Here is a 14,695-nt window from a genome sequence, read left to right as displayed (position 1 = left end):
ACTTCCCTGGTGTTCAAGACTCTGAGCTCCCAATGCAGAGGACCTGGATTGGATCCCGGGGCAGGGAACTAAATCCTGAATGCTGCAACTAAGACCCGGTGCAGTCGAATAAATAAATAAACTTTAAAAACAAAAACAAAACAAAAAAGTAGCCACTGGATTGAGCAATGTGCAAGTTACTCTATAACTGTGGTGAAGAATGAAATGAGGCATGGTTGGAGCAAGAAGTGAGGGATCAGTCTATCATCAGGCATAAACAACTCCTCCTCTTGCAGAAGTTTTACCATGAAGAGAAAGGAGAAACGCACAAAGGACAGAGTGGGTATTGAGTCTGGGCCTAACAATGATGAGACTGGAGCACATTTAAAATGCTGAGATTCAACTTGCTTTGTACCCTAGAAGGTTACAGAAGCCAGAGTGCACAGAGTGGGTCAGATTACAAGTCAGGGTGGGTCTATAACATGAGCACAAATATACGGAGCATATGTGATTTTAAAAAATTACAAAATGCAGTTTGAAGTTTTAAAATTCACTAAAAACGAGTCTTACTTCAAAATGACTTAAAATACATAGTCTACCATAAAATGAAGTCTACTTTTGACCCTATAAATAGTAGTGTTTTCAGCTGGTATTCTAGAACCAACTTAGGCTTCTGCACACCAACTGAAAAGTCACTGGGCTATGTGAGACGGCACAAGACATGTCTCACTTGTAAAACCTAGTATTTTCACATTTGGGGCCAAATTATTAAAACACGCAGATCTGAAACTAGTTTTCCACACCGCAGAACTAGGAAAAACCAAACGCCAGGTTTGTGGGTCAGCTTCATACCGCACACTTGTCTAACTTGTTAGAAATAGGAATCTCTTGGTCTAACAGCACCTGCCTCATGAGAACACTGTGAGGATCAAACAAGCTCCTGCTGCAGTGTGCCCAGCACAGTGCCTGGCACAGAGCAGGCGCCACCTGAGCGGGGTTCTGTGTCACTCGGTGTCACTTGCATGGTGGCCTGCACAGGGGAGGGGTGGCCGCAGCCTTGGAACCCTCCCCGCCATAGCCCAAACCAAACCCCGTGTACACACTGAGCTACTGAACATTGATCCAGTGGCTGCTCATCAGAATCACCTGGGGAGTCTAAATAACTGCCACTGCTGGGGGCCCATCCAGGCCAATCAAACAAAATAGGAGTGGACTTGTCGGAGCTTCTCAAGCAGCCCAGGTGACTCCACACACAAACAGAGAGGAGCGTGCGTCCCCACCCTCTCTTCAATCCCCAATCCACATCCAGTTTAAATCTCGGCCAGGCCAGAGGGGAGTCCAACCCATTCACGGAAACCCCCGCAGTGTGAAGACAAGATCAAGATCCAAGCTGTTCAAGGTCAAAAACCTAGGTGCAAACTGAAAGGAACCAAGGGGCAGAGAGGAGGAAGGCATGAACATCACTTTCCTCATCAATAAATACTTGCTATTTACAAGACACCAAGTCAGGAAAGTGAGCGTGGAAAGAGGAAACTGATGAGGAACGGGACCGGGTCATGGTGGGGGACTCAGCACTTTCACTGAACGCAAGATCTGAAGCTGAGGCCATCCAAGCACACCACTGCTTCTGGCTTTTTCCTCCTAACTCTCAGAGGACCTGAAAAAGTGGCTGGGAGGAGAAGCCCCCACCCAGGACAGGTGGTGTGCTACCCGGCACCAACCGCACAGCCTGCGCCTGCTGGTGCCACCATCTTAAAGGAGCCAGCCACTTCAGGACGGCCAGACCAGCTGCTCTCCCACCGTGACAAGATACAAAGGGCCCTAGACTCACTGGCCCCACTCCACCCTAGCCACTGAAGAACACAGACCCATTTCATCTCACTAGTGTTAGAAGAGGCCCGATTTGGGGTAAAGAGTACAGCTCTGGCCTCAGAAAGCCCCAGGTTTGAGTCCCTGCTCCGCACTGTCCTAGCTGAAGGACCTTCCTGTTACCCAGCCTCACTAAATCAAGCAGCAGGCCCCTCCTCACCAGGCTCTTAGGGTGTGTGCCAAGCACTCAGCACAGCACTGGCCCATACTGTGAACCAACAAAGGTTCATTATTTTAATCCCTATTATTATTATTCAACATGGAAGAGACTAAGGCAGACAGAACCCAGAAGATCAAAAAGACAGGGCAGAAGAATGACAAGGGGACAGGTCTTTAAAACTCACGTCAACAGCCAGCTGTCTGGACTTGAATGTTCAAGTGTGTTCAACACTCCTTCTCAAGCTTCCTGTTTAATTAAGAACAAATAATCTGTGGTCTAATTTTGGGAATGGAATCTGTAGAAAGAGATCTTAAAGGGGAAAAAGACTTACTCACCCTCAACTACAGAAAAAGATAAATCAGTTCAAAGATGTTATACAAAAAATGGGTGGGCTGCCGTCTATGGGGTCACACACGACTGAAGTGACTTAGCAGCAGCAGCTCTATAAATTTTCTGGCTTTTCAGCAATGATGTTAGGTATCTCCTATATTCAAAAAGTATATGTTTAAAAGGCACTTAATACAAATGTCTGCTTAAAATAAAATCTTTAAGACTAAAAATGACTATTAGTGACAAGAAAAAGTATGGAAATACTCTTTTTTGCCATAATCAGCTGCCCAGCTAGAATGCATTTTTAAATAAATGACTAGCTTCATTGTGAAATGGCAGAAATGAAAGAAGAGGAGTGGGAAAGAAGGAATTCATTCCAGACCCTGTTGGGATCCATTCCAAGAAGAAAAGAACCAAATGCAAAACAAAGATAATCATAACAGGCTCTGCCATCAGCATTCATAGGCCAGTGACAAAACACAGAATTCCAATACACCTGCCACGTTACCAAAGGATTAAATGAAATGCACAAATAAAACAGTATTATTTCAGAGTATGCTTGCCTGGAAAATCCCATGGACAGAAGAGCCTGGCGGGCTACAGTCCATAGGATCCCAAAGAGTCAGACACAACTAAGCACACATTATTTCACAGGCAGTCGTGGGCACCTAAACACCAGTGTCAGAATGCCTAAATTAGCATCTCAACTCACCACTTACCAGCTGCGTGACCTTGAGAAGGTTAGTTAACCATTCTGTACCTCAGCTTCCTCACCTGTAAAATGGGGATGATAACAGTACATTCATATTCCTACTTTCAAGGGCTGGGGTAAGGATTAAATGAATGAATGCAGGCAAGGCAACTGGAACAGCCCATGATTAATCACTGTGTATAAATATGTTGTCAGTCCCTCTCCTCTCCTGCCCCCCCCACCCCGCTTTGTTCCTCCTTTCTCCCTGCATCCCATATCTTCTGATTTCTCTCTTATCCCTCAACTCCTTCTACTCCTTGGAGCCTCTTTCTAGCCCTCTCCATGTGGCTCCTGCCCATCCCTCCACCTAATTCCCCTTAGCTCTGGCTTACCCAACTCCTTTGCTATAGCCAGGCTGCTCCCCCTACTTGGAAAGCACCCTCCCACCTCACCCCCGCAGGCACACACCCATCTTTCCTTCACATAATAGAACTTCAAAAGCTAAGCTTACACAATAGCTAATCCTTCCCTGAAGGGCTTCCCTGGTAACTCAGATGGTGAAAGAATCTGCCTGCAATCCAAGTGACCAGGGTTCAGTTCCTGGGTCTGGAAGATCCCCTGGAGAAGGGAATGGCAACCCACTCCAATATTCTTGCCTGGAGAACTCTATGGACAGAGGACCCTGGCAGGGTACACAGTCCACGGGGTCACAAAGATTCAGACATGACTGAGCGACTAACACTTCACTTCACGTCCCTGAAGTCTAATTTTAATGACTACCTATTTGTTTCCAAGCATGCTTGGCATCCATCTAACCTTCCCTGTCCCATATTTCAACTGTCCAGGACTTCCCTGCCTCCACCACTAAGCCCTGGAAGGAAGCTCCTTAAACACAAGGGCCAGGCTCAGCTGTCTTTGGCGCAGCAGTCCTGTCGCAGCTACAGGAAAAACCCCAAAGGTTTGGTGAGTGACCAAGTGAGGCCATGCCTCACTTGCCTGTTTTCTTTCTTATGATCTCTTCCCCTCCACGGTCTCCTTTCATTATTTATTTGGCTGCTCTGGGTCTTAGCTGAGTCACACGGGATCTTGAATTGTGGCATGTCAGCTCTTGTTCCCTGACCAGGGATAGAACCTGGGCCCCCTGCACTGGGAGAGCAGAGTCTTAGCCACTGGACCACCAGGGAAGTCCCTCGAGAGGCTCTTCTTAAAGCCTAATAAGAAAACTGTCATTACACAGTAATCATTAGCAACAAAAACAAAAGTGCCAAGCATTTCTCTAAACATTTTGTGTTCTAATTTAATTCTCAGGATCACTCCTGATCTTGCCTGCTACCGTTCCTCTCTGCCCAACCCCCAGCTCCACTCCAAGCACACTTTGCCTGTTTGCCATTCCTCAAACACAGGTCTGCTCCCCTCCTCGGGAGTCTCTGAATTTGTATTCCCTCTCCCTAGAATGCCCCCTTCACCTCCTTCAGGCCTTCCTTGACCACGCCATGTAAACTACAACATCCTCTGCTCTTGTTCCCCTCCCCTGCACACATGGGGCACGGGTGTGCTCCCCTTTCCTGCTTGGTTCTTCTCTAATGAACTGATCACTGTGGAACACATTCTTATTATCCACCTCTTTCCCCATGCTGGAATGAAAACTTCATGACAGATGAAGAATGGGCCCTAGTACACAGTTCAGTTCAGTTGCTCAGTCGTGTCCGACTCTCCGCGACCCCATGAATCACAGCATGCCAGGCCTCCCTCTCCATCACCAACTCCCGGAGTTCACTCAAACTCATGTCCACAGAGTCGGTGATGCCATATAGCCATCTCATTCTCTGTCGTCCCCTTCTCCTCCCACCCCCAACCTTTCCCAGCATCAGAGTCTTTTCCAGTGAGTCAACTCGTCGCATGAGGTGGCGACACAGTAGATGTTCAATAAACACCATTGACTGAACAACTCCACACCCTACAGTAGGTGGCTTTATGCATGAGGAACCTGAAGCTTACACAGAGTAGTTGAGTAATTTATCCACAGTCACACAGCTAACAGGAGTAGAACCCAGATATTCTGACTCTAGGGCCCACACTTAACTACTATGCTTCCCTGCCTCTCGACTGGACCCAGAAAACAAATCATCTCATCCAAGGAACTAATCCTGGAACTGTATGCCTTTGGTCCACAGAAAAGCCATCCACCAGAAAAATCTTTCAAGGGAACAAGTCAACTAATTCAAGCCAACTCTATGTGTAAAGTATTAATTGTCAGATTTATAATTTACGCAGCACTGTTAGTTTTTCTTTGGATTTAATAGTTAAGTAAGAAGAGATTATTATATCTTTTTTCACTGTAATATCCTCACAAACAGCAAAATGACAAATCATCAAATGACATGGAGGAGGCCTAAGCTGATATATATTAGAAGCCAAAAATTGTGGTGGAAAGTAGAGAAGTACAGACTGCAAGGGAATACAAGGGTATTTTGAGGGGAAACGAAAACATCCTATATCTTAATTATTGTGGTGGTTACACACACACACATATTTATCAAATGGGTACGATTTTATAGAATTAATTACACTCAATAAAGTCAACTAAAAAGCAATTAGGACTATTAGATATGATTTTTAGCTAAACAAAATAAATATTCTACCAGTATTATTTCCATACCTAATACTGTCAACAATTTGGGGGTGGGAGAGAGGACACAGATGTGATTGAGAGAAGACAGCAGTAAAGAGCCCTACACAGTGAGATCAGGGGGGTGACTGCATGCCTCGGGGTCCTGCATGACCACTGACAAAGGCAGCTCCTACCACAGATACTGCCTCAGTACCCCCTTCAGTCTTCTGGATCACCTCAAGCCAGGGCTCTTGGACTCTGAACAGAGTCCAGGCAGAGTGGAAAGGCAGATCACTGCTCTTCTCCACAACGGCCTCTGCCATGTATCGACCAGTGATAGGTCTGGATGTTGAATTTGTCAGAATTCTTAGTTGCAAGCATCAGAAACCAACTTGCGAACTTAAACAGGACAGCAATTTTTCTTTTTTAAGGTTATTAGATAGTTTCTACAATCTCCAGGGAAACCAGAGGACCAATCATACCAGCTGTACAACCAAAACATCTAAGGGCAGAGTGCACCACTGACATAACCTGGACCCACCTTCAGTTCCAGAATCACGCTCTGGTGTGGGTGTGTCTGGGCAGCTCTGCTTTGACAGTTTGAATTCCCCAATGAGAGAAAGAACCAGGGCCCCAAAGACTGGCAAAGGCCATCACAGATATAAAGGATGACACACCATCTTTGCAAATACTACTGACACAGACAGCAAGTAATGAAAGGTTTTCAAACAATATTCACAAGGAAAACAATCCTCAAAGATGGAGCTAAAAACAATCATACTCAGAGGTAATGTGATTTGGGGAGGGTGGGGGTCTTTTGATGCATTATTTAATGTTTTACTGTGGCTCAGTTGATAAAGAATTTGCCTGCAAAGCAGGAGACACAAGTTCAATCCCTGGGTTGGGAAGATACCCTGGAGAAGGAAATGGCAACTCACACCAGTATTCTTGCCTGGAAAATCCCATGGACAGAGGAGCCTGGTGGGCTACAGTCCATGGGGGTCGCAAAAAATTGGACATGACTTAGCGACTAAACCACCACCACCACCACCGGTATATTAATTAGTAGTTTCAAAAACTACAAAGCCTACCTTCCTAGATTGAAAATAACTCATTAACAGCATCTTCAGATTAAAAGAAAAACAATTCAAGTCTAAAGCAGCAAATACTTTGTCTATCAGAACACTGGACATGATAAGAGAAAAGATCCTTAGATCTGAACGGTCATGCAACAATTGTCAAAATATATGATTCTATTTAAAATGCACTTCAGTATTTTTTTCTATTTGAAACATAAGCCAAATATTGTAGCCTCTTTTATAGCCACCGATATAATAGCCTCTCTTATAGCCACCAAGGGTCCATCTAATCAAAGCTATGATTTTCCCAGTAGTCATGTATGGATGTGAGAGTTGGACTATAAAGAAAGCTGAGTGCTGAAGAAATTATGCTTTTGAACTGTGGTGTTGGAAAAGACTCTTGAGGGTCCCTTGGACTGCAAGGAGATCCAACCAGTCAATCTGAAAGGAACTCAGTCCTGAATATTCATTGGAAAGACTGATGCTGAAGCTGAAACTCCAATACTCTGCCCACCTGATGAGAAGAACTGACTCATTGGAAAAGACCCTGATGCTGGGAAAGACTGAAGGCAGAAGAAGGGGACGACAGAGGATGCGATATTTGGATGGCATCACTGACTTGATGGACAGGAGTTTGAGTAAGCTCCGGGAGTTGGTGATGGACAGGGAGGCCTGGTGTGCCGCAGTACATGGGTTCACAAAGGATTGGACATGAATGAGCGACTGAACTGAACTGATAGCCACCAATATTTTTTTAGTACTTTTTTTTGTTTGTTTTGTTTTTATTTTTTGTGGCTGCACAGCATGCAGGATCTTAGTTTCCCTATCAGGGATCAAACTTGTGCCCCCTGCAGTGAAAGTGTGGTGTTCTAACCGTTGAACCACCAGAGAAGTCCCAGCCACAAATATCTTTAAATGTTATGTTCTGCTTAAAAGAATAATTCTCAAGAGATACTTCTGCTAACCTGAATCTCAGAATTAAAAAAAGAATATGCTATGAAAGGCTACTGACTGTAATTTAAGCTGGTCACCTAAACAGAGATGTCAGCATTAATGTCAGAGGCTCAGAAAACTCACCTCCAACTAACACAATTTACTTCCTAAATAAAGAAAGCCTTTGGTGAGCTTAATGTATTCTTAATATTAAAAAAAAAAAATACCCTTAGGACCAGACTCTGGTCATAAAACAAAATAGGAAGAGAGACAGACACTTCCAGGCCCTTTACCATCAGACCTGCCAAGCCCTGCCCAAGCCTTCCCCACCGCGGCCTATTACACACCAGGTCAGAAGTGGACACCCGTACTGTCACATGCACACACTTGTCCCTCAGCACATCACCAGCGCGCTACTCTCTTCCAGAGAACTTCTCCATGCCACAGACATTCTTTAAAATTGATATCTGCATGTATTCAAAAATACATGTTATTTAAATTGGTTTGCATAGGACAACTCTGTCCAAAAAAAGGGCAGAGAATGAATAAGTGAAAATTTGTATTCCTGGAAGAAAAACCTAAAGATAACAAAAGACATCTCAGAAGCAGAATTGCAGGAGGAAGCATTAAAATCTTTCAGATAATTCACTAACTACTCAAGAGTTGACCATCTAAGTTCAGTTCATTACATATTTGAGGTCCTAAGCAACACAATGCACTGGACCACAGCGTGGATACTAAGGCAGAGTCCCAGATCTCAAGAGAGAGTTATTGTCTAACTGGAAAAGGGACAAGTAAGTAAACACACAGCTACTGCTAAATAAGAAAAAACTGAGAATAAAACTCAACAGTCCTTGGAGATTTGGTGGAGGGAAGGAGTCTGCTAGAGAGGGAAAAAGGAACAATTGAGAGAAGTGGCACTGAGGGCAGAGGGAGGGGAAGGGTTCAGGGGAAAGAAAGTGAGCTTAAACTATAGAACCAGTTCAAACCCAGCTTCTGAGACATCTGTAAGCAACTGGGAGCCTTTGAGGTTTGGGGGTAGAGGGGTCATAAGGACAAAGATATTCGACTGATGATGAAGAGGATAAACAGGAGGCTGAGCCTGGCAGAAAGATTACTTACTGGTTATTATAAGAAAGGATGGCTCAGACCTAGGGGGATGGCAACCAGTACGGAACAGAGGACGGGCATAGGAAGAGATGCAAGCTTGCACTCGCTACCAATGAAGAAAAGAAAGGATGAGCACTGTCTAAGCCTCCAGCCTGGGTTATTAAATAAACTGCAGTTTCATTCACCAAGTGAAAAAAATGAACTGGTCTTGTTTTCATCTTTATTTTGGCCACTAGGAAGCTCAGAGCCAAAATACATGGCCCATTTCTAACATACAGCAAGCATTTATGTGTAGCTTGTAAATCTGTATTTTCTTTCTCTTGACAGAATTGTATTTATTAAGTTACCTCTAATTATTTTAGAATGTGGCAGAAAATAAATCAACAGATAAAAATGATTGAGACCAAGTCAGACAGTTGGACAAAGTAGTTGATTCAGGGATATAACTATAGGCTGCCAACTCATAGCATTCTCCTCACCCTTCTTCTGCCCTAGGGAAGTCTGGAACCCACAAAAAAAAGCTAAAAATGCCAGACTTTCACCTTCTCCACCTCCCTTACAACTAGTAGTGGCATGACGTCAATTCTACCCAGTGAAACTAAAGGGAAAGTCTCCACGGTGACCTTCTAGAAAAGATTCCTCTCTGTAAGGGAGGGAACTGTAATGAAATATGCTGCTTTCATCCTTTTTGTACATAGGCATGATGTCTGGTGCTACAGCAACCACATTGCAAACATGAGGCAATGAGCCTAAGGCTCCTGATAAACCAAAATACTAAAAATAAAGGAAAAAAGTATACAAAGAGCCTAGATTCTTAAAAGACATACTGAGACTCTGTACCAGCCTTAGAACCATCCATCTCTAAACTTCTTGGTACTGAACAAAAATAAGCTCTATTACTTAAGGCACTTTTGATTGAGTATTTAATTGCCAGAGGCATCCTAAATCATACAACAAAAGTTATCATGAGGTCAGTTTCTGAAACCATGATTTTTTTACACTGCTGACTACACAAGACTATTATTATTGAGATGAGAGCAATGCAAACATATATGATAGTCAGGAAAAAAGCAATAAATAAGAGCTTCTGGGAGCAGTTAAACGGAAATGGATATAAAGAAAAATAACATTTGAAAAAACGTGATCAAGTGTTAATAGGGGTACTTCTTGGGAGCAAGAAGAGAGGAAGAAAAAACAAAAGTACAGAAATTCTTAGAAGTGGAAAATGTGGGCTCAGTCGTGTCCTACTCTTTGCAACCCCAGGGATTGTGGCCCACCAGGCTCCTCTGTCCATGGGATTTTTCAGACAAGAATACTGAAGCGGGTTCCATTTTCTCTCCCAAGGGAGAAAATGTGGGGCTTTTTCTTTTCTGGCAATGTTACTGGTAAAACAACCTGAAAATTTCCCACTATAGATCTTTCTCTACTTATGATGGGGTTATGCCCTGAGTAAATCCACTATTTAACTGAGAATATCCTATGTCGAAAATACATTTAATAAACCTAACCTACAGATAACAGCTTAGCCTAGCCCATCCTAAACATGCTCAGAACTGTTATGTTAACACATAGATGGGCAAAATTATCTCACTTCAAGCCTATTTTATAACAAAATATTGACTATCTCAGGTAATTTTTTTTTTTTTTTTGGCCATGCTATGTGGCATGCGGGATCTTAGTTCCCCCACTAGGGATGGAATCAGTGCTCTCACCATCGGGAGCACAGAGTCTTAACTGCTGGACCACCAGGGAAGTCCCCTCAGGTAATTTACTGACAACTGTACTGAAAGGGGAAAACAGGATGGTTGTCTGGGTACAAAATGGTTATAACTGTACTGGTTGTTTACCCTCCTGATTACGTGTCTGACTGGGAGCTGCTGACGCTGCCGCTCAAGCGTCAGGAGGATATAATACCATGCATCACTAACCTGAGAAAAGATCAAAATCCAAAATTCAAGGTACAGTTTTTATCAAATGCATATTGATTGAGCACCACTGTAAAGTCAAACCATCCTTAAGTTGGAACCATCTGCTTGAAACAGTCACAAAAGTTCTGGGTAAAGTTTAAGAAACAACTGTTTAAATGCATAACTAAGCTCTTAAGAAAATAAAACAACCTCTCCAAAGGCCAAAAATCAAAGAGGAACCTAAAAACCATAGCAGAAAGTGCTACAATAATAATGCATAGGAACCTGGGGTTTGAGGGCTGGGGAAGAGAGAGCATCATGTGTATCTATAGGGCACCTGCACTTTGGGATGAAATTGAAAAGAGAAAAAAGGGAACAAAATGACTGGCCTAATATTTTCTTTAAAAACACCACCTTAAAGACAGTTACAGCTCTTGTTTTTAACTTCATACACTTCACCCTTTACAAGAGCAAATTTCATGACACATACACATTAAAAAAAAAAAAAAAGGAAAACATAACCAGGTTAAATATTTACATATCACAAAGGAGTTCGTGGATATGTCATCATAAGCTTAAGTAAAATATAAAACAGATATAAATCTTTTCCTGATAAAATCACACAATGCCCAATTTTTCAGCCATTGTGAAATGAACCAAATGAGTTCATTGAGTCAAGCACTCATGTTCAGTATATTTGTAACCATACTAGATAGTTTCCAAGTCTTTGGACTTCTTGGTAAAATTTTTATCATCGGGGTCATCACAATAATCTTCTAGAGACCATGCTACCAATGGTTTCATAATACCTTATACATCACATTAAAAAACTCTGTAATTTCTGAGCTAACCTGATAGCCCTCCACATTACACGTTTTGGAGTCATCATTGCATATAAATGGTAAAGGATGTGATGCCTGCAGAGTCTACAGGCTGAAAGATGGTTCTAATACTAAAGAAAAACACATGAAAACCTAAGGTTCTCTCCACTGAGTTTACCTTCCTCTAGTCTCATCTGCTTTCCATGCGTCTTTGAAAACCAAAGACATCATATACTCCCTTTGCTCATCTTCACATTTTCACGCTGGCTTAAATAAATCAGATCATTTTCACCGCAATCCCATTAAGCCACCTCCAGCTCTCAATTGGTGGCACAGTGGTAAAGAATAGGCTTGCCATTGAAGGAGAAGCAAGAGACCTGAGTTCGATCCCTGGGTCAGGAAGATCCGCTGGAGTATAAGTGGCAACCCACTCCAGTATTCTTGCCTGGGAAATCCCATGGACAGAGGAGCCTGGCGGATTATAGTCCACGGGATCACAAATGAGTCAGATAGGGCTGAAGAGACTAAGCACGCACACATACATGCACACACACTAAATTCAAGACCATCTTTTCCCCAAAAGTCCCCTTATCCTTTGGCAATCCAAAAGGACCAAGAACTACAAACACAATTTATACTATCTTCACAAGGTTTTTACGTGTCTTCACTGCATTCCTAGATTTAACTAAGACGGAACCTTTTAACCTGGTATTTATACACACAGGAAGCCACAAATACACACTATTCTAAACACTGCTTTAAATTGCGTTGCATCTTCAATCTTTTTCCACAACCTATGTACTAAATGGTTCAAGACGAAGCATTTATTCTACAAGTAAGGGCACCAAATGCAAGTGGGAAACATTCAACTTGGAGATAAAGAACCCAAGTGTGAAAGGACTGCGCTTGGCTTGGTTCTCGCCCACCCGCTGACACGGGGAGAAGGTCCCAGGAGACAGGAACGCCTCCCTGGAGCGCGCTAGGGTCCGCGGGGAATAAAGCACGAGTTAGCGGAGCTGGGAGGCTCCGAGGGGCGCGCTGCATTCTGGGACTCGTTTCCACAGTTACCCACGTGCACCCAACCCAACCGCGGTCCGGACTACAAGTCCCAGAATTCCGCGGGACCGCCTTTCCCCTTCACACCCGGCGACTGGTGCCAGACCCTAAAGGAAACCCCTAAAGCGCCCTCTCCGCACGGCTGGAAGAGGTCGCGCCCCGCGGGCGCTACGCTGGGTTTGTGGTCCGGCCCTCCCGGCAGGGAAGCGGATCCCGAAGCACCAGCCTCCACACCTGACGATTAGAAATTAGACAACTGCGTCACAGACTGCCAAATCCTCGGACCGTCAGGGACCCCCCCGCGCCGCCCCGCCCCTGGACTCCAGGGCCCGACCCCTCGGGCACCCACAGCGGAAATCCCGCAGCCTGCTCCCCTGCCCCGCCTCCCAGTCCTGCAGCCATAGCCCGCGCCAGCATTGACCTCGCTTCCCGCCGATCAGGGGGAACAGCGGCAAGCGCCAACCTCAGGGCACCTCCCCCGCCCCCCCTCGCCAGCCCCGCCCCCCTTATACCCCGAAGCTCAAGGCTCCCCTTCAGGCGACCCAGTCTTAATCCAGGGAAGGATACACCTCCCCCAAACACAGAGTCCGACACCTTCCCCACCTCCCCGAGCCCCGTGCGGACAGAATCTGGACAAGACAGTGTTCCCCCTGCCCGGGCCCCTCCCAACCTCTCTTCCCTCACAACTACCTCTTCACCCCCCACAGCACCTCCTCTACCCCTGCCCCCATCCTGTCACCCCAAACCACCTTCTGCCTCTCCTCTCACTCCCGATTTCCTTATGTTCCCAACACCTGCTCCATCCTATTACCCCAACGTCGGCCCCCTCTCACCACTCCCAGTTCTACCCCTCCACGCTTCTTCCTATGGCCCTCCTGCTCGCCGGACTCCCCAACTATCCCAGCACACCCCAATCCCTCCCACCATCTCGCTTTCCCATTACATCAGCCCTCATCTCCTTGCCTGCCCTCCTGCCCCGCACGGCCGCTGCCCCCAATCCTCCACCCCATTGTTCCCCCCCACCCCCGCCATCCAGCCCTTCTTCCCATTGTCCCCGCCCCCGCGCTCCCCTAGCACTCACCCGCCTTTCTCACGGAGCCGCCCGCACCGCTCAGCCCCTAGGAAATCCTCACCCCTGCGTCCCGCTCGCTCCCTCTCTCCGCGCCCCCGTCGGTGCCAACCCCCAACCCTGCTCGCTAGCGCCCGCCGCCGCCTCCACCTCCATTCACCCGGGACACTCCGGTCCCGGCCCTTCATCGCACGTCCCGCCCCCCCTTCCCCCAACACTGAAATGGAGCCAGTCCCCACCCCCCTCACCTCCGCCCTCCCCCGGCAGGCCGGCCCCTTCCCCCCACGCCCGCCCCCGCCCCGCGCCGCCCGCAGCGTCACCGCCCGCCCCGGCCCCGGGAGGGGAAGGGGTGGCTCCCGGGCAGGGGATCCCGGCGCGTTTCGGGACAGGAGGCGCGGGGCGGGGACTGCGGGAGATGAGCGGAGAGTGTTGGCCGCCGCCCGCTCCCTGCCGGCTGGTTCTCTGTTACTCACTGACAGCGGCGGCATCCGAGTGCATTTTCGGGCAGCTCACACCGCTCTCGCCGCCCAAGCTCCCGCGCTCGCCTCGCGGTCCCCCCACCGGCTCGCCGCACCTCGGCTGGGAGCTGAGGACCCGCCGCCGGGCACTCTCGGCCCGCCCACCTCGCCTCCCCCATTGGCTGAGCTTCGGCTGAGGGGCCGCCCACCCGCGTCTCTCATTTGACAAAAAGAGTGCGGAGAGGGCTGGTCTGGAGCTGGCAAGGAGGCCCCGCCCCCTAAAGTCCAATACGATTGGCCCCGGCGCCTCGTCCCCGTACCGCCCCTGGCGGGGGCCGTGCTCTCGAATGGCAGGTTGGAGCTGGCCGCTGTCACTCAGCCCCGGGGGTCCAAAAGCGCGTGTAGGGGCGAGGCTGGGGAATTGGTCCACCTTGACCCTGGAGCCCCGCCCTCTGGTGGGCGGGACTGGTGGAGCTGTAGACCAACCAAGAAGGATGGGTCGGCGTCTGAAACAAAGCAAGCGAAGTGTTTCCCAGAGAACGGGGAACGGGAAGAGGTGTTGGTGCGACTTGTTCCCGCTGCACTGAGTAGGGGAACCAGCTCTTCCCCGCTGACTCGACGC

General features: G+C 46.9%; 1 protein-coding gene across 5 annotated transcripts in view; it reads right to left on the bottom strand.

Annotated features, from left to right (window-relative positions):
- The window catches only part of DCUN1D4 (defective in cullin neddylation 1 domain containing 4), a 70,913-nt gene extending 56,526 nt beyond the window's left edge, over positions 1 to 14,387 (bottom strand). Inside the window, exon 1 of one of the 5 annotated variants that reach the window (XM_055434348.2) lies at positions 14,089 to 14,387. In XM_055434348.2, the coding sequence (XP_055290323.1) occupies positions 14,089 to 14,113 (25 nt within the window). In that variant the 5' untranslated portion in view covers positions 14,114 to 14,387. Of the gene's footprint in view, positions 1 to 3,057; positions 3,215 to 13,727; positions 13,804 to 14,088 lie in introns of those variants that run through there. The other 4 variants (XM_088836330.1, XM_055434347.2, XM_088836332.1 and 1 more) reach the window with 4 other exon arrangements.
- Between the last annotated feature and the right edge of the window lie 308 nt (positions 14,388 to 14,695).

The sequence above is a fragment of the Moschus berezovskii genome, chromosome 5, assembly GCF_049115385.1.
Source record: "Moschus berezovskii isolate FMDL1 chromosome 5, NW_MosBer_1.0, whole genome shotgun sequence".
Lineage (NCBI taxonomy): Eukaryota > Metazoa > Chordata > Mammalia > Artiodactyla > Moschidae > Moschus > Moschus berezovskii.
Note: the sequence above shows the minus strand (reverse complement) of the source record. Positions and strands in the feature narration are given on the sequence as shown.